Genomic DNA, 27305 nt, shown 5'->3' on the forward strand with positions numbered 1-27305 from the left:
GTTTATTTACTATAAGTATATTCTCTTTTAAGTCCTTAACCTTTAAAGTCCCAGCCTCCTAATTCTAATAACAGGCCTGTTTATATTATCTTGATTTTCTGACTACAGATAACATTTCCCTGTTCTTCTGCATTTATAGTAAAAAAAAATTGTTTTTGAGCTACCGGAGCCAGGGAGTGAACCTGGGACCTTGTATGTAGAATCTGGAGCTCAACCACTGCGCCACATCTGCCTCCCTGAATTGGTTTTTTCATTTGTTTGCTTGTTGTTTGTTTTTTTGTTTTTAGGAGGCACTGGGAACTGAACCCGGGATGTCCTGTGTGGGAAGCAGGCTCTCAACTGCTTGAGCCACATTGGTTCCCTATAATAATTTTTTATTGTATTCTGTCTGTTGTGGATAATATATTTTTAGAATTTTGGTTTCTCTCATCTTCTAAAGTGTGTTGACTTTTTTCCTAGAAGATAGTTAAATTACTGGTTTAAATTTGTGGCAGCCTTGTTTTGGGCTTTGTGTTAGGGTGGATCTGTTTCAGTTTTGTCTTTAGACTTAATCCTAGGTGGTAGTCCTTACTCCTAATGTGTGGTTCCTTTATTAGAAAACCTGAGGTGTTTATCAAGTCCCTCTAACTTGATGGGGCTCACACTCTAAACTCTTTTCCCCCTACAGTGGGAATCAGCTGAAATATCTGCTCTGCTCTTTCATCCCTCAAATTGTTACTTTCCACTGAGACTCGTTAGCCTCTCTCTTACAGTACAGGGATTAGCTAAGGATTTGAGGGGAGCTTACATGCAGATTTTGTGCTTTGCCTCTTTTTGGGACTTCTTCCCTCAACTTCTAGCCTTTCTGGAATTCTCAGCATTCTTTTCTGATATATTTGGCATGGCTTTGTTTGTATTTTCAGCACCTCACACCATGTGAACTGGGGTGTGCCCTTGAAAATCAATGTATGTATGTGGAACCCAACTTAGACTTTCTTTGCAGTCAAGGGTCAAATCTCCCCAATTTTTTCCCCCTTTTGATTACAGTAATATTCCATCAAATATTTATTTTTTATATCTGTTGATGGTTTATAATTGTTACCTGAGTGAGGGTTAGTTTGTTATAAACTATTTGAGTATTACTAAAACTCAAGGTGCCTTGCTTTGACCTAGTTTATGCCTTGGCTTTTATGAAAATGTGCCAGGATGTTCAGATGTTCTGGGTGATGGAACTTGAGGGATTTCGGTGAAGTACAGTAAAGTGGAAGGAAGAAAATAATAAAATGCATATATTATTGTACAACAAAAAGACCCTTTTTTCTTTTTAAAACAAAATGAAATGAAATTATTGAATAAACCATCATAAAAAATGAAGAAAATTTGTATGTACTGATATTGAATAATTTCTGATATACTACGTTTTTTTAAAAAAAGCAAAGTATATGAATGTATTGGGGGAGAGTGTGAACTACAGGGTAAACTATTATCTTTCTGGTGCAGCAGTGCTCCAAAATGTGTTCACCGAGTGAGATGAGTGTGTCACAATGATGAAGGAGGTTGTTGGTTTGGGGGGGTGGGGCGGTATATGGGAACCTCATATTTTTTAATGTAACATTTTTTGTGTGTGATTGTGTGTATCTTCAAAAATATATAATTTAAAAAATGATGGGGTGGGATGTGGGGAGTGGGGTATATGGGAACCTCATGTTTTTTAATGTAACATTCTTGTGATCTATTAACTTTAATAACAAAAGTATATTAAAAAAAAGTATAGTGAAGAAGTCTCTCCCATCTGACATTCACTCTTTCCTGCTTTACTTTTTAATATAACACACTATAAACATACTTTAAAAATACGCTTATTTTGTTTGTCATCTATATCCTTCCAATAAAATCCAAGCTTCATGAAAAAAAAAAAGCTAAGTATAGAAAGAGTACATGTGTTACACTGTCATTTGCAGTTTATAAAAAAGAAATAATATAAATGTGCTATATGCTTATATGCTCAGAATATCTCTAGTAGAAACTAACCTCTGGGGGGCCCCTTGTATATTGTTTGATTTTTTTATTTCTATGTGCATATGTTATCTTCTTAAAATATATAAAATGAGCTGACTTGGAATTTAGGAGATTAATTTTCTAATCCTGATGTTGTTGAAAGCTGATTATGTCCCTTCAGAAAGTCGCCATGCTTCAAGTTCCCTGTGTATTAAATTAAGATAACAACAACTCCACCTAGGTGTGTGTGTATGTGTGCAAGCATGCGCATGCACATGTGTGACAGAAAAAAGGTCAGTATCACAGTCCAAAAACATTTATTGAATTTCTCCTCTAGGCATGAGACTCTGTTTAACTCAAGGAACATAGGGGAAAAGATGAGGCCCTGTTCTTTGAAGTACTTTGATATTTGTTAAGCACAACATGCAATAGTCAAAGTGTTACACTTATTCCCCTTCCTCTACATCAAACAAAGCAATGATGGATTAATACATATATAAGTGTATATTTAAAGGTCTACATACAACTTTCTTTGTGAGATTATAGATGCAAAAGAATACATGAGTCTATTCATGTAAGGCTGAAAAACAGGGAAATGTTAACTCTTTTTAGGATGGGCGCATAAGGTTGTAAAACCTTAAGGACAGAAAGGAACTGATGATCACCAAGGGCTGGATGATGTTATCATCAAGCTGAGGGTTGGTGGGGTGGGAAGAGGCAAGGAGTTGTGATCTAAAAAGGATACACAGGGAACTTTTAGAGTGCTGGTTGTGTTTATGTTCGTTTCATAATGATTTATGATATAGTTACATGCTTACAACGTATTTATAATAGTTTGTTAAGCTGTGGATTTGCTTTATGCCCTATATTGCTTATGTATGCTGTATTTCCAATAAAAATATGAATAACAATGTAAAATACTGGTAGGTCATAAATAGAACTTCCATATCTAGTTAAAAGCAGAGACAACTGAGTGTTAACCTCCATGGTAGTTCCTTCTCTGTTCTGTGCTGGCTTCTCCTCTTCTCTTTGACCTTGGTCCTCTTCTCTTTTCTAGCCACAGTCTTGTGGCTTTAAATTCCATCTGTAAGCCAGTAACTCCCAGACTTAAATCTCTGGTTCAAATGTCTCTTAACTCTGGACTCGTATATCCACCTGCCTTTCAGAAGCTTCATTTGGATGTTTAATAGATATCTTAACATGTCTGTAATGACTCCGATCTTCTACCTCAAGCCTATTCTACCCTTAGCCTTTTCCACCTAGTTCTGAGTGATCACATCCTTCTACTTTCTCAGGCCAGAGGCCCTGGAGTCATCCTATACTCTTTTACACCTTGTGTCTAGTTCATTAGGAAATCCTCTTGGTTTTGCATTCAGAATATAGCCAGAATCCAAGTACTACTCATCACCTCCACTGCTAAAACCCTGTTCTAAGCCACTATCATTTTTTGCCTGGATTTACTACAGAAACCTCCTAAGAAATCTTCTTCCTTTATTCATGGTCCCACCCTCCAAATTTATTCTCAGTATAGCTAGAGTGATACTTGTAAGACATAAGTCAGGTCACAGTACTCCTTTGTTTAAAACCCTGCTCTGGTCCCACATTTTATACTGAGTAAAAGCCAGAGTCCTTTCTGTAAAGCCTAGCATGATTTATGCCCCTCTTCTCTGACCTAATTTCTTGTAGATCTCTTCCTCATGCCCTCTGCTCCAGCCACACTTAGCCTCCTTGTTCCTTGACTATGCTATACCTCCTTCCCATCTTTGGGTCTTTACTCTGGCTCTTACCTGATCCTGGTATACTTTTTCCCCAGATACTTGGCTACTCTCTCACCTCCTTCAAGTCTTTGCTCACATATTATCCTTTCAATGAGGCCTACCTGGCTACATTATTTAAAATTGCAACTTGCATTCTGATCCTCCTTACCCACTCTACTTTTTCTAATACTTCTTGCATCTAACTATGTAATTTATTACTTTAAAAAAAATATTTATTTTATATGTTTCTCTCCCCTTCCCCCTATTGTCTGCTCTCTCTGTCCATTCGTTGTGTGTTCTTCTGTGTACGCTTGCATTGTCCGGCGGCACTGGGAAACTGCGTCTCTTTTTTGTTGTATCATCTTGCTGTGTCAGCTCTCAGTGTGTGTGGCGCCACTCCTGGGCAGACTGCGCTTTTTTCACGTGGGGCAGCTCTCCTTATGGGGCGCACTACTTGCACATGGGGCACCCCTACACAGAGGCGTCCCTGTGTGGCACAGCACTCCTTGTGTGCGGCAGCACTGTCCATGGACCAGCTTATCACACGGGTCAGGAGGCCCTGGGGATTGAACCCTGGACGTTCCATATGGTAGACAGATGGTCTATCAGTTGAGCCACTTCTGATTTCCTGTAATTTATTACTTATTGTGCCTTGTCCGGTTTGACAGCAGGGGTTGCTGTATTGTTTTATTATCTGTATACAGAGTTGTGTATTGTTTATTGTCTGTATAACCCCCTCATCTGTAAGTTCCAAGAGGGCAGAAATCTTTGTCCAGCTTGTTTACTCATGTATCCGAAATGCCTAGAATAATGCCTGGCATATAGTTAGTGTTTAGTTATTGGCTGAATGAATTTGTGCAAGGTAATGAGCCAAAAGCACTCCACCCTTGGTAGAGACACCTGGAGTCAGATTCATTGCATAAAACCAGGGTCTAAGGGAGGCTTAACTCTTCTGTGAACAGAGGCTAGAAAAAATTGCCACTTTTCTTATAGCTTTGGCTTGTATAGAACTGCATTTCTGCTTTGTTGCCATGGCTGGAGAAAGCAGAGAGCATTGCACATGCTGCCCAAATACTCTGTGATATAAAAGATTTAATTGAAGGCTAGAAGTCCTAAGCAGCTGATACGAGATTGGATGTTATACTTGAAATCCCTGGTTTGGGAGTTTAGTATGTGGATAGAGGGAGGCAACCACTCCACCCCCCCCCCCCCAAAAAAAAAAAAAATCCGAAATGGAAGCTAGACGAGAGCTACATTTCTCTATGTGAGAATCTGGAGCAAGACTTGAGCTAGGGTATGGGGTGGTGGTAGTGGTAGAATACTGGGCTGTGGGCAGAGAAGAGCCATGGTGGTTTAAAGCTTTGGGAGGTATGAGCGAAAAAGAGAGACCTAGTGATTAGCACTACAGGAGATGTGCTAGGGAAAAATAATTGTTAAATGGGGTTCAAAGAGTGGATGAGAAATGTGTCATATGGGTCTCTGTTTTTCCTGTGAGATCTCAGATAAAATCAAGATTGCTTTTGTGCAAGAGAAGAGAAAGAGATGGCTTGTTTTGAGTCAGAGTGAGAATAGGTCCCATGTGGGGATATCTGACATCTGGATTATTTATAATTAGGAGGAAAAATAATAGGAGTTAGTGATGGATTGGGACAAGGGAGAGGGAACTGGCAACTAGGAGATCATTGCGACCTTGGAAAGAACAGTCTTCTGCTGAGGGCAGAAGCCAGAGTAGAGTGAGTTGAAGAGTGAATGAAAGATGAGGATGGTGAGACAGCACCTATAAACAACTTTTTCAAGAAGTTTGACTGTGACTGGAAGGGAATTCACAGTTTTTTTTTTTTTTTCTTTTTTTATAGTGTGTGTAGCAGTTTGATATAGTTATGAATTCAAAAAGTAGATAGTGGATGTTTGTAAACTGATCTGTACCTGGGCATGATTAAATTATGATTAGGGCTTTGATTGGGCCATGTCAGTAGGGTGCAACTCTTCTGAGGCTCAGGGAATTCAGGGTTAAGTGATATTTTTTTTAAACTGGTGTTACTAAAACCTGTTTGTTGTTACCAAGAAGAAAGCAGTAGACTAAGAGAGTTGATGATGTATGAGGGGCTGGCTGTCGTGATGGAGTGAAGAACTTGAAAAAGAAGGGGAGATTGGAATCCAGAGCACATGTAATACAGGGAAGGTGGTCTCTTCCATTGTGATGGGAGGGGAAAGGAAAACATGGGTGCATCAATAGGTACGTTTTTAGTTTCAGTGATACGTATAGTGATATTCAAAATAATGGCTGCATGGGGTAACTGCTGCTTTGGCAGTTATAATCAAATACTTATCCACTGGCTGCCCTCCTACCATCATCTATAATAAAGTCTAAATTGGTGTTTATTTTAAAGATCCAGGACCAGAGCTTTATACATAATTTCTAAGCTCACAAGGGTACCAAGCAAGACCTTACTCTATAATTTGAGAGCTGTAGAACTTGAAATCAGATATGTAGATATGGGCATTCCAATAAGTTTGCAATACTATTGGGGATATATATGATAAAACTTCAACTATATGGAACTGCATAAGATTCTAGCCTCTCTTATCTCCTGCTAATTCCCTTATGTTGCAGCCCTGCTGAGCAATTGTTCTCTGAACAGCCTTGTCCTTTCATATATATATCCTATGCCTTCTATTAGCAGTGCTGCATTTTCTTCTACCATCATTCTTTTAAGACCTAGCTCAAATGTTGCATCCTCCATGAAGTGTACCTAAAACAATAACTAACTCACCCCAGTTAGGAGACTTTATTATGGCACGAAACCAAACCCTATTAGAACTCACAAATCTATTCCACTTGGGTGTTTTGAGTCCTTCAGGACAGGCCTCAGGTGTAATGAATCTCTTATCACTGTGGTACCTTCCATTATAATGTGCAGCGGTTCTTAACAAGGGGTCCGTGAGCTTGAATTCAAATAAAAAAAAAAAACATTATTCTTGTGGGGACGTGTTGGTGCAGGTGTGATATATTTATTAAATAATCACAGTATAGTGTGGACTTAGTAAGGGGTCTGTGGTTTTCACCTGACTGGCAAAAAGGGTCTATGGAACAAAAAAGGTTAAGAACCCCTGCATTAGTACAGTCTCAATAATCACTTGTTGAAATGAATAAATTCTGGATAGTTGAGGAATTACCTTGTAAGGAACAAAGATTTAAAAACTGTGAACATCTGGAAGGACAATCTTTCAAGACCTTTGTATTTCTTGCCTTTTTAAAGTAAACTGAACAAAATTTAACCTACTTTGTGAAGATTTGAGGGAAATTACAAATCAGTTGCTAAGGTCTTTTAAAGTAAAAACGTGTAAGCCTGTTTACACTGAACCGAATAGCCTAGCCTACTGGACTTTTGGAGTTTTAAAGTATGCTTTCTAGAGTTTTTCAGTTGTTCATTTTGTTCTTCTTAGTGCACTGGCCTTTAGCAGCTCTTCTTCCCCTTCTCATTTTCCGCTCTATTCTGCTCTAGGTTCAGAAAACTAAGCACATTTTAGAGAAATGAAAGTAAGGCTAAATAGATTCTGTAGGGCTTTTCTGGGTATGAGGCTTTATGCTTTGTTCATGGACTTCTCAGCTCCACCCTGTCACTCCTAGCACCATCCAGGGGTTAATCCTACAATAGCAGGTGCACAGGAAGAACTCAGTCCTTGCTGTCGAGGAGTTCAGGATCGATCTCTTGGCAGCTCAGAGGCCTTTCTGTGGTTCTCAGCTGTATTTTAGGTGACGGTTTTTTTTTTTTTTTTTTTAGGATTTAGATGATGTCTTTTGAGTATACATAATAGGGGTAGGGGTTTAATAAAGGGTCTTGTTTCCTATGCGGTGTGCTGGCCTGCGCAGTTAGCTGGCCTGAGTGGAGAGCTGGCGCAGCAAGATGATGCAACAAAAAAGAAACAGAGGAGAGACAATAAGAGATGCAGCAGACCAGGGATCTGAAGTGGTGCAAGAGATTGAGTGCCTCTCTTACACTCCAGAGGGTCCCAGGGTCAGTTCCCAGAGCCACCTAAAGAGAAGACAAGCAGACACAGAAGAACACACATCACATGGACACAGAGAGGTTGGGGTTGGGTGAGTGGGATAAATAAAATAAAGATTCTTGTTTTACCCCTTTTAATTGGGTCTTATATGTAACTAGAATTATAAGATTTAAGACCAAAGTTACAAAAATAGTAAAGTAAGTGTGTCTTTTCTTTTTCTCTTCTATAGGAAATACAGATGAAGAGAACTGCAATTGAAGCTTTTAATGAAACAATTAAAATATTTGAGGAACAGTGTCACACACAAGAACAACATAGCAAAGAATATATAGAGCGATTTCGCAGAGAGGGGAATGAAAAAGAGATTGAACGGTAAGTTTGCCTAATGTCCCCAGATGCATCAGTGAGATAAGACTTCTTTTCTTCCCTGACAAACCCTGTCTGTCTACTTAGTGTACCCCCTGACACTTCATAGTCCTGCAGTTTGGAACTACTTGCCGTTCCTGCCACTGGCACCATACTGAACCTCCTCTCTCTTCCGTACTTCTTCTGTATTTCACCAAGTTGTTAGTTTCTCTTATCCTTTTGGACCCAGGTTATACATGACTTTTTCCAGAAAATCTTCTCTGTTTTCCCAAGAGTGGTTTAGGGACGTTTTGTCTATGGCCCTACAGTATCTGGTATTGGTCCCAAATTTAACATTCACAGAATGACATATCCACTAAACTGTGAGCTTTTTGAGAGTAGAAATGGTAACTTATTACCCCTGATAGCCCCAGCATCTATTACAGTACCTGGGGGTAATTAGTGGGAACTCACTGAATACTTGTTGAACTGAAGACCAGCTTTGGTAGCAATTGAGATAAACTGGAGGCGGAACAAGACTGTAGGCAGGAAGATCAGCCTGACTGGTGCAGGTGGCTGAAGAGGTTGCAGCCATCAGATTAAAAGATGGGGAGGCACTAGCCAGAGCAATGGCAGGAAGGGAGGGCAAGTTAATAGAAATGCTGAGTATTTGGTGCCTAACCAGGTCTGGTAGGAGTGGGAAAACTCAAAGATTATTACTAGATTTCTGGTGTCTGAGGAATGGTGTTATTCATCAAAATAGGATGTTCATGAGGAGAGTTCAGATTTGAGATTCCTTGGAGAATCAAAATGGAGCTGTCTGGGATGCAGGTAACTGGTTATTTGGATTTGAAAGTCAAGATAGAGGAAGGATTTGAGAGGCATAACTGTATGCGATGATAGATGCTAAGAATTACATTACATAGACTGAACAGAGAAATAGCTATTGGATTTGGCAACTAAAAGGATATCGTTAGCTTTATCAAAAAATTTTAGTGGAATGTTAGAAGATAATAGTGGGTTGAGGAGTGAAAAGGAATGAAAAAGTGGGAATAAATAAAAATAAATCATATGCAATGGAAAAGAAAAATTATTTCTCTATCAGCACTACAGTAATAGTGAACTTCTGTGTGCCTAAGTATAGGGGTAACTGCTTTGAAATGATGTAGCAAAATGGTTTAACCTATGGGCTTGAATTCTGTTTTGGCCATTTACTAGTTATGTGACCTTGGATGAGTTACTTAACCTAGCCGAGCCTTGGTTTCCTCCTCTATAGATTGTGGATAAATACCTCATCAGAATGCTGTGAGAATTAAATGATATATATGTTCTTGTGTGTGTGTGTATCCTGGTACATGGTAGGCTCTTAATAAGTGACAATTATTAATAATGAAGAAATATAAAAAAACTTGCAGTTGCAGAGGGAGGTAAGGTAAATGTGAGCGATGAAGTTGTAATAGTAATATAAAGCCACATATTATTGGGCGAAAAATGAGTTATCTGGACAATTGTTGCTGTAAGAGTACAGAATAGAAGAAATATTTGTGTGCTGGAAAAGCTTATTGCCTATTGAGTTCTTCAGGCAAATACTGAAGGCTTACCAAGATGTGCCAGCCAGGTATCTAGTCCCTTTTAGCATATTTAATTTACACAACAACCCAATGAAAAGTGGTACTACTTTAAGTGCTCATTTTAAAGAGATGAGGAAACGAAGGGAAGGAATTAAATAACTTGCCCATAGCACCAAGATTAAGTGACAGGGCAGGGATTCAAACCTCAGGCAGGCTGACTCCCCAGACATTGCTCCTAACCGCTGTGCTGTATACTCCCTCTTGAATGTCACACAGAGAACTTTGCTGGAGCCAGTCATGGCTGGATCCAGGGCCCGAACAAGGTTATTGGGATTCTCTCTCATACTCTTTCTTTTGGTTCTGGTTTTTGCTGCATGGCTTCATCCTCAGGCAAGTTTCCCTGGGAGATGGTAGCATGGCTGCTAAGAGTCCTGGAATCACGTATTCATAACTTAGCAAACCTAGTGAAAAGAGAGAATCTCTTTTTATAAAGTTCTGGCAAAAGTCCTAAAATTGACTCTCATTGGACCACCCTAGGTCTTAACGCTCATTCCCAAACCAGTCATTGTGGCCTGAGGTGGGGATGGGAAGGCATGGAACATTCTTTTTTTTTTTTTTTTTTTTAAAGATTTATTTATTTTATTTTATCCCCTCACTCCCGCCCCAGTTGTCTGTTCTCTGTGTCTACTTGCTGCGTGTTCTGTTGTTGTCAGCAGCACGGGGATCTGTGTTTCTTTTTGTTGCATCATCTTGTTGTGTCAGCTCTCCATGTGTGCGGCACCATTCCTGGGCAGGCTGCACTTTCTTTTGCACTGGGTGGCTCTCCCTACGGGGCACACTCCTTGCGTGTGGGGCTCTCCTATGCAGGGGACATCCCTGCGTGGCACGGCACTCCTTGCACGCATCAGCATTGTGCATGGGCCAGCTCCACATGGGTCAAGGAGGCTCGGGGTTTGAACTGCGGACCTCCCATGTGGTAGATGGATGCCCTAACCACTGGGCCAAGTCCGCTTCCTGTGGAACACTCTTATAGACCAAGGTGGGTCATGTTTGTGTCTGCCCCTTTATCTGAGGTGGGCAGGTAACTCAGATTTATAGGGAACATCAGGGTACTATTACAGAATATTGGGAATGGATGTCTCCCACATTTACAGTATTAGGTCTTTGCTCAAACTATAGGATTATTCTGCTTCGTTGCTATTTTAGCCTTAATATGTCAAATATTTTCACAGAATTATGATGAATTATGACAAACTGAAATCACGTCTGGGTGAGATTCATGATAGCAAAATCCGTCTAGAGCAGGATTTGAAGAAACAAGCTTTGGACAACCGGGAAATAGATAAAAAAATGAATAGTATCAAACCTGACTTGATCCAGCTACGCAAGATCCGAGATCAGCACCTTGTGTAAGTCACCTGGGCCTGCATGGGGAAGGAACCACTGGCACAAGATTACTACTGGCACTAGAGATGTTGAAAGCAGAAAAAGAGATTTTTTAATGGGGAACTGGCCAGTGAGATTTTAAGAATTTAGGAATGCAATCTCGATAGTAAAAGGTGTACCAGCATTTACCTAAAGCCAGTGTGTGAGACAAACCAGAATGTAGGATTTTGCGCTGTGGCCTGAATGAAGTGTTAAAATTTAAAAATGCAGAGTTATGTTTGCCTAAAACACAAAAACCAAAATCTTTGGTTACCTGGGAGAACTGCAGAGATATAAATTATCCCTCAGAAGCTGAGGAAAGACAATAACAGTAGGGACCTATAAATAAGTATAAAGACCAGTCTCTTAAAGGAAATTCTATATTTAAGAAATGAAATTCTGTATTTAAATTGTAGAAATTTGTCTCTATAAGGCATGAAAGATAATTTGACCTAAGTAGTGAAATGAAACTCTTTAATACTAAGGAAGGTTATACAGTTTAGCCAGTTATAGGGATATTATAAAAATATAGATTGAAAGATAAAGTATCAGGACAAGATGTGTAGATTAGATTTTTAGGACAAATAACTTTCATAGAAGGAGAGAATCTATGAACTGAAAACATATTGGGCTTAGTTCTGGTAATGAACAGACTGTTAAGAATATATTTTATGGGTGACCTTTGTTTGTATAACACAACTCAATTCAAACTCCTGGTAGGAAAAGACAGCAAAGACATCTGAGTCTGGGTTTTCCATAGATTTCAGAGTGTCTCTGAGAAAGACAGAGGGGATAAAATATAGCCCTAGAGGCTAAGAGGTAGATGGATTTCAGCTGAGGAAAATTTAAGGTTTTTTTTTTTCCCTCAGACAATTAAAACTACCTTCTGTTGAGCAGTTTTTAGTAAAACCGCTCTGAAGAGATCATATCAGTTTGTTTTTGTGGCCCCAGAAAAGTCAGCCAGGTACACATAAGCTACAGAAGAACTTTGGAAACAAGACAAGGAGCTGCCCTTGTCTAAAATCAGGGTGTGCTTGTTTTTGGAATGCTTGTGTGGTTCTGGTCATATCATGAAGCTAAAGAAAGGCCCATGAGGGCCATGCTCTAGACCAAAGGAATGAATGGAGGCATGTCTATGCCCTGGAAAGATGGAGATGAAGATATTAGGAAAAATACCATTCCAAAGGGCATGAATAATAGGTATGGCAAAGCAGACCTTGAAAGTTCCTTTAACAAGTGGCATAAGCTGTAAATATAAAAGAGTTAAGATAACATTGTGGATGACAAAGCCATGATCTGTTATTAAGTGCAACTAGGATATTTAAGGAGATATAGACAACCATTTCCTCCTTTGGAATGGTTGCTTCAGGGAGCATAGTCTATATACATTGATGTTTCTAAAAGAGATAATAGGAAGTAAAGTAGATTTAATGTGTTCCAATGCTGAAATTTGTATAGTCAGTCCTGAAGGAGACTGGTTATACAATGTGTGCTGCAAATGAGCACAGCTGCGTGGTACAGAGCACAGCTGCGTGGTACAGAGCACAGCTGCGTGGTACAGAGCACAGCTGAGTGGTACTGAGCACAGCTGCGTGGTACTGAGCACGATCTCTTTGATCCTGTTTGGAGGTTGGATTAAGTGGAAATTCTGTAGTACCCAGCTAGAGGTTATCATTAGTTGATCAGGCTCCCTCTGGGTGTGGATATTTCCCTGACTTCCCACTGCATAGCCCACAAGGATTTTATAAGAGCTTTTTTGAGATTCTCTGCTGAGATTAATGCACTGTTTCTAGAATATTCTTAATTTATTAGTATAATAGCCCTTTCAAAAATGAATTTTGTTGGTTATGTGCAATTCTTTTTCTTTTAAATCATGAATTAAAGTTAGTGTCCATGATTACTTTTTACCTTTCTTGATATTCATAAATGTAGCTCCATAAATTCAAAATAAAGAATAATTTGCCATGAAAGTGGTACTTTAATGAGTTTTAAGTGATAGGGGATTTTGTAGCAAAGAGAGTCCTGATGAAGGTAGTATGTTCTGGTTTTTGCTTTTGTTTTTCTTTAAGCAGCTTTATTGAGATACAGTTAACATACCATACAGTTTACCCATTAAAATGTACAATTGAGTGGTTTTTGAATATTCATAGATATGTGCAACCATTACCACAGTCAATTTTAGAACATTTCATCACCCCAAAAGGAAACCCTTTTAGCTATCACTCTCCTATTTTCTCCTCTCTCGCCCTGCCCTAAGCAACCACTATCTGTTTCCTGTCTCTATAGATTTTCCTACTATGGATTTTTCATATAAAGGTTTATAATAATGTGATATAAGGGTCTTTTGTGACTGGCTTTTTTCATTTAGCATTATGTTTTCAAGTTTCATCCATGTCCTAGCATGGATCAATACTTCCATTCCTTTTTATGACTGAATAATATTCCATCATATGGATAATACTGCATTTTGCTCAACCACTTGCCAATTGATGAACTTTTGGATTGTTCCCACTTTTTGCCTATTATAAATAATTCTGATATGAACATTTGGGTACAAGTTTTTGAGTGGACATATGTTTTCATTTCTCTTGGGTATATATACCTAGGAGTAGAATTGCTGGATCATATGGTAACGTTTTTTTATAAACTGAGGAACTACCAAACTGTTTTCCAAAGCGGCTATACCATTTTATATTTCCACCAGCAGCAATGAATCACTCCTTAATTTATCTTTTATAACTCTAATTTTTATGAGATATTTTTCTAGTCAGAGTGTCTTATATATTATCTCATTTTTACCCTTATGTGTAGGGAGTATGAAGATTTATCCACAAAACTTGGTGCAAGACAAGTTGCATCCTTGTTATTTTCCTTCTTCTTTAAATTAGAATTAATATCTTCCACGCTCTCACCTGCCTGGTTATCTGAGATATTTAATCTCACTGGGGCTCTTCCTACCTCCTGCACACACACATACATACATCCACACCCGGATCATAGAAGAATTTCATCCTGAAGTGTAATGCATGGAAACTAGGAGAGCACAGAGTTCCTCATCCCTTGTGACTCTCATTCTCTGGTGCTTCCTCTCCTCCTCATTGTTGGGTCCTGCCATCTGGTTGAACATTCCTGTTCCAGAAAATTCTGAGTTGCTCTTCACAGTAATCTCTTCACTGTCCACCAACAGACTCTCCATCTTGAAGCCATCTTGTCCCTACATCCAAGGTGCCTGGTGCTCCCTTTTCTGTTACCACTTCTCCTATTTCAGCCAGGTTCTAGGGAAGCTGAAACTCTCCTCCAAGCATACTGCTTCAGCTTCAAAGTATTTTTGAAGGAACTGCCCAGCAGAATAATTTTCCCTTGGTCTGAAACACAAGCTCTTTTCAAACTCTTAGAGTAGAGGTTCTTAACCCTTTTTGTTCCACAGACCCCTCTGCCAGTCAGATGAAAACCATGGACCCCTTACTAAGTCCACACTATACTGTGTATTATTTAATAAATATATCACACCTGCACCAACACATCCTTACAAGAATAATGTTTTTTTGAATTCGAATTCAAGCTCATGGACCCCTTATCAAGAACCCTGTCTTAGAGGTTGGTAATTGGGTTGTAAGGTCAATTAGACCTTTAGAAAGGACACCATGTAGATAGATATTTTTTCCCACTTTTTTTGGGGTGGGGCCAGGAAAGAACATGCCAAGACCAGCTTCCCCACCCTTTTTCCTTCTTAAAATAACTTAAAAAAAAACCAAAACAAAAATAAAGAACAACAAAAAAACCAAAGATAACTTCAATGTAAGCTAGGAGAGTAGTATTTTCCATAGTTTTTTAAGAAGAGAAAACTAAGACTTAAATAGAGACTGGTTTAACACCACACAGTTAGTAACAGACTTGAATATCAGGTCTTTTGATACTTTGCCTCAATTTGGTTCCTTTAGAAGGTACTGCCTTTACATGTGATCTAGACATTGCTTATTAATAAGTTAAATATGAATCAACTTATTTACTAAAGTGATTTGATTTTTCCCAAAATCATTAAAAAAGTTAGTTCCTGGCATTTTAAATAGATGTTTAAGAACTCAGAATTATTTAATAGTCTTTCACATTCACTCATGAGAGATTGGAAAAATAAGTTGGAAAAAGTAGAGACCATCCTAGGTTGAGGGTGGACCAGAAGCATCTGTTCTCTTTCTCCTGGCTTTTCCTTTCCTGCATGTCCTAACATTCTCTGGAATAGAAAGGAAGGCTCCATTTAAAGATGTTTGTGGTTAAAAGAATTCAAGAGAAAATGTGATGCAGTTCATTTTAAGCATTTTACCTGGAGTACAAGTATCTTAAAGGAAAGGCCAGTTTCTTTAAAATTAGAAACCTGAGTGATATAAATGTTTAGAGGAGGGTATATGGATATTTTGATAAGATAGGTAATGATTTAGGAGGAGGTTTGTTATTAAATCAGTTCTATGAAAGATTTCATGTTAGCTGTCTTCCAGCTTCATTCACTAAGAGTAAAAAAATGGGATCACGTTTATTGAAGGACAAGTTTTACTAAGAAAGGCTGTGGAATCTTGTCTAAAATAATTTTAAAATTAGGTGTGATACCAAATTATCTACTGTGCTTGGGGTCAGAGAGAGAGAGAGAGAGAGGGGATGACCCTGGATACTTTTGTGTTGTGAAGATTTTAGTATAAGCAGCCAGCCAGCAAATATTAATTATCTATTTATTGAATATCTACTTTGTGCTGGCAACGTTTTAAGCATTGGGAATATAACCATAAATAGAATAGATCTCCTTTCTCTAAAGCAGCTTACATATTTGTGAGGGAGACAAACAAAAGTATAAAATAATGAATTCAGGCACAGATAAATGGTTTGAAGATGATAAAATAAGGTAAATGTAAAGATTGACCTGGGGGTGTCCTTTAGCTGGGACAATCAGGGGAGTCCTCCTTGGGAACGTGTTATTTATGATGAGATCTGACTGATCAGCAGTCTTGGTTAGGGCGGTTGTTAGTGAATGAAAGCGGTTTTATGTTCCATTCTGATTTTAGACCATTGGCCCTCTCAAAGGAACTAAATGTGATGCTTTATATGATTTCACATCTAAAATGTTTGTAGATTTTAAGATACAGTGTTCTACCTGGTTATCAGGTAAGCTTGTATTAAATGTTTAGATTGCCACCTTGAATTTCTTGTGGCTTGCTTAGATTCAAAAATAGACCTTGAAATTTTGTCTTAGATTTTTAACATCAGTGCAGTAGGCCACAAAGGAATTGGGTCCTGTGGCTTAGTTATAGACTACTAATGTGACACCATGCTCACCTAACTAATTTCATTTATCCACTATGTGTGAATGCAAGTATGTGTGTGTTTGTAGTGACAGAAACTTCTAAAAAAGGAAAATGAAAAGTAAAAGAAGTGCCTAATTACAAGTAGCTCTCTGTGTTTCTGTCTTTTTTTTTTTTTTTTAAAAAGATTTATTTTATTTATTTAATCCCCACCCCTGGTTGTCTGGTCTCTGTGTCTATTTGCTGCGTCTTGTTTCTTTGTCCGCTTCCGTTGTCGTCAGCGGCAGGGGAAGAGTGGGCAGTGCCATTCCTGGGCAGGCTGCACTTTCTTTTGCGCTGGGCAGCTCTCTATACGGGGTGCACTCCTTGCGCGTGGGGCTCCCCTACGTGGGGGACACCCTTACGTGGCAGGGCACTCCTTGTGCGCATCAGCACTGTGCATGGGCCAGCTCCACATGGGTCAAGGAGGCCCGGGGTTTGAACCGTGGACCTCCCATGTGGTAGACGGACGCCCTAACCACTGGGCCAAGTCCGTTTCCCTGTTTCTGTCTTTTTTCAGAAAAGATTAATTTGAAATGGTATTAGATGAAAGGAAACTAATGGAGAAGCTAATTTAAGGAAATCTCTGGTCATTCTTCATGGGATTGGGGAAAATAAAGGGCTTCTGGAAGATTGGTTGGCTGGGTTGTGCCTGTTTTGTCCAGAAAGAGTTTATATACAGAGTATACTGACTCTGGTATCTTTCCTCTGGCAGATGGCTCAATCACAAAGGAGTGAGACAGAAGCGTCTGAATGCCTGGCTGGGAATCAAGAATGAGGATGCTGATGAGTAAGTTCTTTCTGTACCTCTCTATTAGAGGGCTTTGTTCCCAATATAAGACAAGGGCCTTCTTTATACATGCTAATTGTTAGTTCTTGTTGTCACTTGAGGTGAGGACATTAAATCAAGAACTTGGCATCTCTTTTGACCTGAAATACCTGAGGAGTACCCTATAGGTACTTGAGTTCAGAGACCTGTCATGCCACATGAAACCTGGATGCATAAGCATCACTCATTTAAGACATTCATGTTTCTGCTTATTGGATGAAATGTGTAAATTCTGTGCTTTCTGTACCATGGCAAGTATGAAGTTGTTGAAAAACTAAAAATAAAGCCCCCACCTCATTGCAATTTCACTTTATCCTTTTGTGGTTAAAGATTTAGAAGAAGGCTTTATTCATGTATTTGCTTTTAGATTTGAGGCATATTGGGTTGTTTTTTTTTTTGTCTTTATTTATTTTTTTAATATTACATTAAAAAAATATGAGGTCCCCATATACCCCCCACCCCCCTGAGGCATATTGTTAAAATGATATCTCTATTTATTTATTTTTATTAACACATTTTTTAAATTAAAGTTAATAGATCATATAGAATGTTACATTAAAAAAACATAAGAGGTTCCCATGTAAAAATAATATCTTAACCTTTAATTTTTAGGACCTATTTTATGAATGAGGAAGATGAAAATTTGCCCCATTATGATGAGAAAACCTGGTTCGTTGAGGATATCAATCGAGTACAAGCAGAAAACTTGCTTTATGGGAAACCTGATGGTGCATTCTTAATTCGTGAGAGTAGCAAGAAAGGATGCTATGCTTGCTCAGTGGTGTAAGTCTTCTTTGGGGTTATATCATTTGAAAACTTATGCATTGATTAATAGGAAAAAAAGGGAAGCGGACTTGGCCCGACAGATAGGGCGCCTGCCTACCACACGGGAGGTCTGTGGTTCAAACCACGGGCCTCCTTGACCTGTGTGGAGCTGGCCCATCCATGCGCAGTGCTGACGCTTGCAAGGGGTGCCCTGCCACGCAGGGGTGTCCCCCACGTGGGGCTCCACCAGGAGTGCGCCCCGTAAAGAGAGCCACCCAATGGGAAAGAAAGTGTAACCTGCCCAGGAGTGGCACCAGACACACAGAGAACTGACACAAGATGACGCAACAAAAAGAAACACAGATTCCCGGTGCCGCTGATAAGGATAGAAGCAGTCACAGAAGAACACACAGCAGAGGGACACAGAGAGCAGACAAATGGGGGTGGGGGGAAGGGGAGAGAAATAAATAAAAAAATTAAATCTTAAAAAAAAAAAGGAAAAAAACCCTCAGAAAATTCAGATCAAATTACTTAAAGTATAGTTATGAGGGCCTATGGCATGGACCATTAATATTTATAAAAAGAAAAAAGTTAGTTGCTTTAAGAGAAATGATATTAGAAATTATCTTGGAGATTTTAATTTGCAATGTAAGCAAATTAGGCTTGGTCCTTACTCTTGTTGCCATTTGAGATAGAAATTTGATTAGGTATAGAACGATTAGACAGAAGATCAAGAAAGAAATAGAATACTTGAACAACACTATAAAATTAGACCTAACAGACATAGAAAACTATCCAGCAACTGCAGATATACATTCTTCTCAAGTGCACATGAAACATTATCCAGGATACATCATAGGTTAGATCATTAAAGAAGTCTCAATAAATTTAAAGTATTAGATATCATGTATTTAAATATCAATATTATATATACGTAAATATCATATACAGTATATTCTCCAATCACAGGAATGAAATTAGAAATCACAGCCATTTTTTTTTTAAAGATTTATTTATTTATTTCTCTCCCCTTCCCCCCCGCCCAGTTGTCTGCTTTCTGTGTCCATTTGCTGTATATTCTTCTGTGACCACTTCTATCCTTATCAGCGGCACCGGGAATCTGTGTTTCTTTTTGTTGCGTCATCTTGCTGTGTCATCTCTCCGTGTATGCGGCGCCATTCTTGGGCAGGCTGCGCTTTCTTTTGCACTGGGCGGCTCTCCTTACTGGGCACACTCCTTGCGTGTGGGGCTCCCCTATTCAGGGGACACCCCTGCGTGGCAGGGCACTCCTTTTACGCATCAGCACTGCACATGGGCCAGCTCCACTTGGGTCAAGGAGGCCCGGGGTTTGAACCATGGACCTCCCATGTGGTAGGCGGATGCCCTATCCATTGGGTCAAGTCCACCTCGCATTTACAATAGCATCAAAAAGAATAAAACACTTAGGAATACATTTAACAAAAAATGTGTTAAGACTTGTACACTGAAAATGTCAAAATATTGTTGAGAGAAATTAAAGAAGACTTAAATAAGTAGAAAGACATTCATATTCATTGATCAAAAGACTTAATATTATTAAGATGGCAATATTTCCCAAATTGATCTACAGATTCAATGTAATCATTCTTGAAATCTCATTTAGCTTTTTCTGCAGAAATTGACAAGCTGATCCTAAAATTCAAATGGAAATTTAAGGGACCCAGAATAGCCAAAACAAGTTTGAAAAAAGTAAAATAAAGTTGGAGTACTCACACTTCCTGATTTCAAGACTTACTATAAAGCTATAGTAATTAAGGCTATGTGGTATTGGTGTAAGGATAGATAAATAGATGAATAGAATTGAGAATCAAGAAATAAATCCTTACATTTATGGTCAGTTATTAGACTTGCCCAAAATTAAAAACTTATGCTTCAAAGAACACTGTAAGGAGAGTGAATAGAAAGTACACAGAATAGGAGAAAATATTTGTAAATCATATATCTGATAAGGGACTAGTATCCAGAATATATATTTGTTTAAAAAAACCCTTGTAGCTCAACAGTTAAAACACAAATGACAATTAAAAGATAGGCAAGGGGGAGTGAGTGGATGTGGCTCAAATGGTTGAGTGCCTGCTTCCCACATGGGAGTTCCCAGATTTGGTCCCCAGTGTCTCCTAAAAACAAAAACAAAGGACAAGCAAAAGAAAAAGCCAACTCAGGGGAGCCTGTGTGGCTCAGTAATTGAGGCTTCCCAAAGATGGGCAAAGGACTTGAATAGACATTTCTCCAAAGATATACAAATGGCATATAAGCATATGAAAAGATGCTCAACATCATTAATCATTGCAGAAATGCATATCAAAACTGTGAGATCGCACTAGGCTGGCTATAATCAAATCAAAACCATGAGATAGCACCAGGATAGCTATAATCAAAAAGGTGGACAATACCAAGTGTTAGCAAGAATGTGGAGAAATTGGAACTCTTGTGCCCAGCTGGTGGGACTATAAAATGGTGCAGCCACTATGGAAAAAGTTTGACAGTGCCTCAAAAAGTTAAACTGAGTTACCATATGGTCCAGTGTTTTGGTTTCCCAACTGCTAAAAAAAATACCATAAAACAGGTTGGATTAAACAGCAGGAATTTATTGACTCACCGTTTTGAGGCTAGGAGAAACCTAAAATCAAGCATCAGCAAGGCAGTGCTTTCTCCCAGAAGACTGGCATTCTGGGCTGACTGCTGGCAGTACTTGAGGTTCCTTGGCTTTTCTGCCACATGGCAATGCACATGGCATTATTTTTCTCCTTTCTCTTCTGGATTCTGTTGGCTTCTAACTTCTGGCTGCTCTCTGTTGTCTGTCTCTAAGGCCTCCAGTATAGGATTAAGACCCATTCTGGTGGCAAGAGGAAGTCCAGCCCGAGTGTCCTGAGGGCAGCGCCTGCTCCCGGAGCACCTGCCTGGGCAGGTGGCCGGCGCTCCTTGGCACGTGGCGGCCTCCTGGCCTTGCCTGCTCAGGGGCCCTTGACCTCCAGTTTTTTCTTCCTGTCGCTTCTCTCCACACCAGTGTTTTCTTCTGCTAGTAAAGGACCCAATAGCAAAGAAAAAATAATAAATGAATAAAAGAGCAAAACCGAAAAAAGCAAAAAAATAAAATAAATAAACCAAAGGGCTCCAGTACTGGAGAAGACCTGCTCTGATGGACGAGGGCCACACCTCACTGAAGTGGACTCATCCAACTGCCCACAGGGGCTCCCTCCCACGGGATGGAGTGAGTGGGAGCACCTGCCCTCCAGAGCACAAACAGCTCCGAACCCCGCACAGGTGCGCGGCTCTTACAGTGTGAACAGGACCAGAGGAACTGAGGAAATAGGCTCCCAGTCTTCACGACTGTCATCTAATCCAGGAAGTGGCTCAGGCAACTGACTTCCTTCATGAGTGGGTCAAGTTCAGAGCAACCGTCTTAGTGAAAAGAAAGCCAGCCACGGAACCACAGTCATTCCTCCAGGATGGAGCCACCGCTCTGCGGAGCCAGTTCTTCTCCTCGCCTTCTTTGCGGTCTGATGTTGACCTGCATCTGGGGTTGCCTACGGATTCCAGAGCTGGGAAAGAAGCAAGGATTCTGCGAGAATCAATTGGTTACTGGGAATTCCCAATGAAGGGTATTGTATGTATTATTATAGTTGGTAAAATGTGTTACCCATCCTTTTATCAGTACATTTATGATACACTTAGGTGCTTAAATATATATAAATATGCAAAAAAAAAAAAAAAAAAAAAAAAAAGACCCATTCTGATTCAGTTGAGCCACACCTTCAGTTGGGCCCTATTTACAATGGAGTCACACTCACAGGAATGGATTAAGATTAAGAACATATTTTTCTGGGGTACATAATTTCAAGCCACTGTACCCAGCAATCCAAGAGAACTGAAAACATCTGCCACCTAAGAACTTGTACACATAGGCTTATAGCAGCATTTTTCATAACAGCCAAATAGGGGAAACAACCCAAATGTCTATCAGCTAAGGAATGGATGAACAAAATGTGGTATGTTCATAAATGGAATATTAATCAGCCATAAAAAAGAAACAAAGTACTGCTACATGCTACAACATGGATGAACCTTCAAAACATCAGGCATGCTAAGTGAAAGAAGCCAGGCACAAAAGGCCACATATTATATGATCCCATTTATTTGAAATGTCAGACATAGGTAAATCCACAGAGACAAATTAGATTAGTGGCTGCCAGGGGCTGAGGGGGCTGGAGGAGGAAGAATAGGGACTGATTCCTAATGGGTATATGGTTTTGTTGGGTGATGAAAATATTCTGGAATGAGACAGTGGTGATGGTTGCATATATCTATAAATATACTAACACCACTGACTTGTACACTTAAAAAATATATATATTGATTTATCTCTGTCCCCTTCCAGTGTCTTCTTGCCTAAAGAAGACCTAGAGCTGAATGATTAATGCAGTCATCAATTTTAGCTCTACTAGCTCTTAGTGGGAGGTGAAGGGTATCTCTGGGGCCATGCCTGGTGGGGGAGGATACAAACCTGGATATGAAGCATACCAAATTTTGTTTGATTGACTAAACACTCTACTTCTCTTTGGTGTAACAACTGATCTCAGACTTCTGGTCCTTTATGGTTCCTTTATCTATTGTTACCTGCCTTAACATTTTCCCTCTGGTGTTTGTGTGTTGTGTTTTTGCAGTGCTGATGGGGAAGTGAAGCACTGTGTGATCTACAGCACTGCTCGGGGCTACGGCTTTGCAGAACCCTACAACCTTTACAGCTCCCTGAAGGAGCTGGTCCTGCATTACCAGCAGACATCCCTCGTTCAGCACAACGACTCCCTCAACGTCAGGCTTGCCTACCCTGTCCATGCACAGATGCCCTCACTCTGCAGATAAAGAGGGGGTGGGAAGAGAGGTGGTTCTCTAGCATTCTTTTCTACAGTTTTTATTAGACCAAGAGGGCATTCTTTCTATGTAGACTGCTTGTTTTGCACAAGAAGTGATTCTGTGAATGTGAAGTGGAAAGGCCGAGCAGCAGCCTGTCAGGATGGGAGCCTAGGGGACCTGTGTTCTTTGGGACTCAGCTATGCCACTGCACTGACATACTAAGCTGGAAGCAGATGCTGTTTTTTGGAAAGTTTGTTTTATTGGGGTCTTGTTTTGTTTAGCCAGGCGCCCTTGACAGAACACATTAGGCTTTGGGGTGGGAGGCAGGTGTTAGAACCCTGTGAAGAGTCCATGTCCTCTTTTGGTCTTTGACTCAGGAAAGCATGGCAGGGATATGACTCTGTCCAGAGTTCTTTCTTGATCTGGCAGTCTCTGTTAGGATTCACATGACTTGCCCTAAAAAAGAAGGCTGTTTTGGTTCTGGGTTAGTATAAAATTTGGTGGAAAAGACAACCAAAGGAAAACTGGGTGGCTTGGGATTTCCTTTAAAGAATATAAGCCAAGGGGGAAAAACCTTCAACTTAAGGTACCTTATTTCTTACCAACATTATTTAGGCTTTAGCAATTTAAGCATTATGTTTAGAAACCAAATTGATCCCAGCAAAACAATGTTTGTTGCTGAACTGATGTCTGATGGGAGAAGGTATTAATAGTATCTGAATGAACACTTTGATACCAAAACTTGAAAATAAAGGAAGACTAGAATTTGTGAAAATTTGCAAATACTATATAACTCCTGCCCTTGTTTCTCAGAGATGAGGACTAGTGTTCTTTTTGTGGGAATGGTGAACTTTGAATAAAATGAAGTTGGTGCTTGTGTGGTGTGTCCTTAGCTAAGAATGATCTGTTGTTTGAAACCATTGTAACTTGTTTGTATGAGTTAAGAAAAGGTGCAATCCAGTGCTTTTAGATGACTTGAATATACCAAATAATGATAGAGAACAACACTTTTATATGTGCTTCCTCAAGTTTAAAGGCCCCACAGAAACGGTGAACGTGGTTTAATTTCTCTTCATCTTCCCGTCCTTTGCTGGGTAGAGCTTAGGAAGTTATAAGTGACTAAGGCTATGGCAGGAAGAGGGCCAGATTGTGGTCAGGGACCTCAGTTAAATCACAGACCCAGGAGCCTTCATCCATTGGTTTCTGAAGCTTTTACAAGGAGAAGTGAGGATGGGTTGGAGTTTAGACTGTAAGTAGAACCCATGTATGAGCATTTCTCGGCCTTTTTTGTGATTCTGTCATTAAGATGATGTGCACAGCCTGCTCTCATGCTCCATTGGTCCTGATTTTAGGCCAGGAATCTTCTGCTTCATGTGGTTTAAGCCTTGCCTTCTAGGTCAGTGATGCTAGGCAAATGGAATACGGAGGCAGACATTATTCCTGCCTGCCTTATGCCCCACCTCCAGCAATGAGCAGAGTCCAGCTGCTCGGAGCCAGTCCTGGAAGCCTAATAGGGTCAGAGTGAGTCAGCTGTTAGAGCCCAAAGCTGTGCAGTCAGGCATCCTGACTGAGCTAGAGAAGTTAGTAGCTGGATCTTGGTGCATAAGGCTTATGGTTAGGACAATTCTAGTTTGGGAGGTAAAAGAAAAATACTGCTTTCCCTGAGCACTTATCTTGGTAACAGAATCTAGAAAGGACCATGATATAGAAATAGACATGGATTGAAATTTTTGGAAAAACCTCCAGAGTTATTAGTGAGAGGCTAGGAAGGGAAGGGCATGAAGGGCATATCTTTACTTTTCCTTAGTTAAGTTGCAGTTTCAGGATTTAGGAGACAAATACCCACCTCCTTCCCACCCTCAACCTTCCAGTGTCACTCTTCTGACTGAAGCCCTTAACTGATAGCTAGCCACCACGCACCTCTTCCCACAAATCGCCAGTGACGTCTTCCTGGAAGTTTCGCTGGTAATGCCAGGTTAATTGCTGTGGGGCGCACCTGGATGGCATTGCACCAGGTATTGAATCTGTTTAAATAGTTGGATGCTCAAGATTGGGTGCAAGGAATCCCTCTTCTCTATCTGGCACTAAAGTTTTATTCTATGCTGAGTATCTCTTTTCAAGCAACCCAAAGGGGAATAAGAATGCATGCCTGTAGTGTGGGACCCTGTACCTGCACCTTGCCAGGCGGACATTGGGGGCAGGCAGGAAGAGTGAGAACCATTTTTGGCTTGTGGGGCAGGGCTGCTCTTTTTTTTTTCAGCCCTACATTCCTTCACTTTTTTTGTTCTTTTTTTCATTCTTGAGTTTGTTATTTTGTGGGATCTAAGATCCAGGGATCATTTGAGAAGTTGGAAGCCTTCTTTTCTGCCACGTGATTTACTTGAAACTGAGCCAGTGAAAATGGCATAGGGGCCACTCTAGTAACTACTGAGCCCAGCGTGTGTGGAGGGGGCATTATAGCTCCTTTACCCCATGGTCCTGGGGGCAGGTCTGGGTCTACCTCTGTGTCCTGTCCTGTGGTCTGTATGCAGGGACTCTCTCTCTCATCAACTTAACTGCAGCCCCCACTGAAGCAGAGGGTGAAGAGACAGACTAGACCTGACTGCATTGTGGGGTTAGCTCTTGTGGCTGAAGGGAGGGAGGGGTCTAGTGTTCTCCTGGTTAGGGAAGCCAGCCACCAATATGGAAGCAGTTCAGGGCTGGCTGGGCATAAATGGTCATAGGCCCAGCCTTTCTAGGTAGAACTTGCATCACAGAATGCTTTGCCTCTCCTGGCCAAAGATGCCAAATCTTGGCTGTGGCTCAGGCATCGGCAGGCCGGCTGTGTCCTTATCACTGTTTTGGTGAAGGCTGTGGACTTCTTAACACTTCTCCTTACCCCCTCCAAGCCTTGGTGTGACCTCCCACTTGGTCCATGAGTCTTTGGACCTCACTGTGCTCTGAAGCAGCTTTGGGAGTCAATCTGATGTCTTCCATGGGTTTCTTTTTCTTGCTGCAAGGAACCAGCCCCATGGGTCCTCTTGGGCCAAGAACTGGATCTGGGCAATGCCTAGTTTCCAAGGTGGTCTTTGCTGCCAGTTAAGACCCCAGAGTAGGCCTCTGTGAGGCTTCAGTGGCCTCAGAAACCAGAGGGTCCAGGTGGGGGCCTACCTGGACCTTCTGCTGCCAACTGCTCAGCCTTGCTGTAGCTCCAGCCACTTGTGACTACCTTGTTTCCTTACAAATTCCAGCATGTAACTTTGGTACCCTGTTGTTACTTGTGAAAAATCTATTCTGTTGTCTTTGATGTAGTCAAAAAAATTCATGTAGTTTACGTAAAAATATCTGATTTACAAGGAAGCCAACTGTATGTCTTGTATTGCAACAGTTCATAAATGTAGTTCCTAGACTACTTTTGCAAATTGTTCTTGTCACCAGATGTGTTCAGACATTGCTGTGCAGTTGTCGGGGGTAGGGTGGGTGGGAGGGGAGATACTTTCTGGTCTTTTTGTTTTTTATCTTGCCCAAGAGGGGACAGTCTGGCCAACTTGCTCCAGTAATGCAATAAAGACATTGCAATAAAGTACCTTTTTGGTCTCATGCGATGGTGGGATGGGCAGGGGAGTGGGGCAAGAGGGAAGAGGATTAGGGTGTTGAAAAGCCTGGAAACTCCTAAACCTTCTCTCCCATGAGCACCAAAAGATGCGTCCTTATACTAAACTGGGGCCACCAGAGGCTTTCTTCTTACCTGCAAGTTGATTCTAATAGGCATGATGCCAGAGTCCTGTCTCCCCAACTCCCCAACATAGAACACAGGGAGACTCACAGACTCTGGGAATATTAAATCTGAGAGCCAATCCCTACCCTCACCCCCCACCCTCCATCAGACTATTAGACAACCCAGCTTATTGGTTCTCCTCACTTCTTTCTACCTGGAAATCAAAGTGTTTCCACATTCTATCCTGGGGCAGGGGAAACAAACTCAGTCTTACAGTCCACCTTCTTTTTGCCCCAGGCTCCTTGTCCCTTCCCTGCCATGTACTTTGTTGCCGTCCCTAAATCCTGGGAACATAACTCAGCTAATGGTAACAGCAGCGGGTTGCACAGGACGGTTGCGCAGGACGTCGCTGTTCTCACTCGTCTCCTAGGCTCTACAGGCTGCACTCCATTACAGAGTGGGCCTGGGTAGGGGAACAGTCTGTTCTAAATGACCTTGCCTGCACTCCTCCTTCCCACTACACTTTACCAGCACTGCTGAGAAGTATGGATAATTTCCCCTAATCTCCAAATGAGTTTGCATTTCTATGCTCAGGATTCTCAAATTCCTGCCTCCAGCCCAGTCCTCTCTGCTGAGCTCCACCTGCTGGTGGCTGTCTCCACTGAGGCCCTGGGTATCCCACAGGCACTTCAAACTTCTTATTTACTT

At 40.6% G+C, this 27305-nt stretch overlaps 1 protein-coding gene across 2 annotated transcripts in view; it reads left to right on the forward strand.

The window, feature by feature from the left end:
• The window catches only part of PIK3R3 (phosphoinositide-3-kinase regulatory subunit 3), a 135564-nt gene extending 109263 nt beyond the window's left edge, over nucleotides 1-26301 (forward strand). For both annotated transcript variants that reach the window (XM_004462779.5, XM_071217470.1), the window contains 5 exons: nucleotides 7975-8117; nucleotides 10894-11070; nucleotides 17129-17203; nucleotides 17855-18025; nucleotides 22711-26301. In XM_004462779.5, coding sequence (XP_004462836.2) covers nucleotides 7975-8117; nucleotides 10894-11070; nucleotides 17129-17203; nucleotides 17855-18025; nucleotides 22711-22909 — 765 coding nt within the window. In that variant the 3' untranslated portion in view covers nucleotides 22910-26301. The remainder of the gene's footprint in view (nucleotides 1-7974; nucleotides 8118-10893; nucleotides 11071-17128; nucleotides 17204-17854; nucleotides 18026-22710) is intronic.
• The last annotated feature ends 1004 nt before the right edge of the window (nucleotides 26302-27305 follow it).

This window comes from Dasypus novemcinctus, chromosome 9 (assembly GCF_030445035.2).
Source record: "Dasypus novemcinctus isolate mDasNov1 chromosome 9, mDasNov1.1.hap2, whole genome shotgun sequence".
Classification (NCBI taxonomy): Eukaryota; Metazoa; Chordata; class Mammalia; order Cingulata; family Dasypodidae; genus Dasypus; species Dasypus novemcinctus.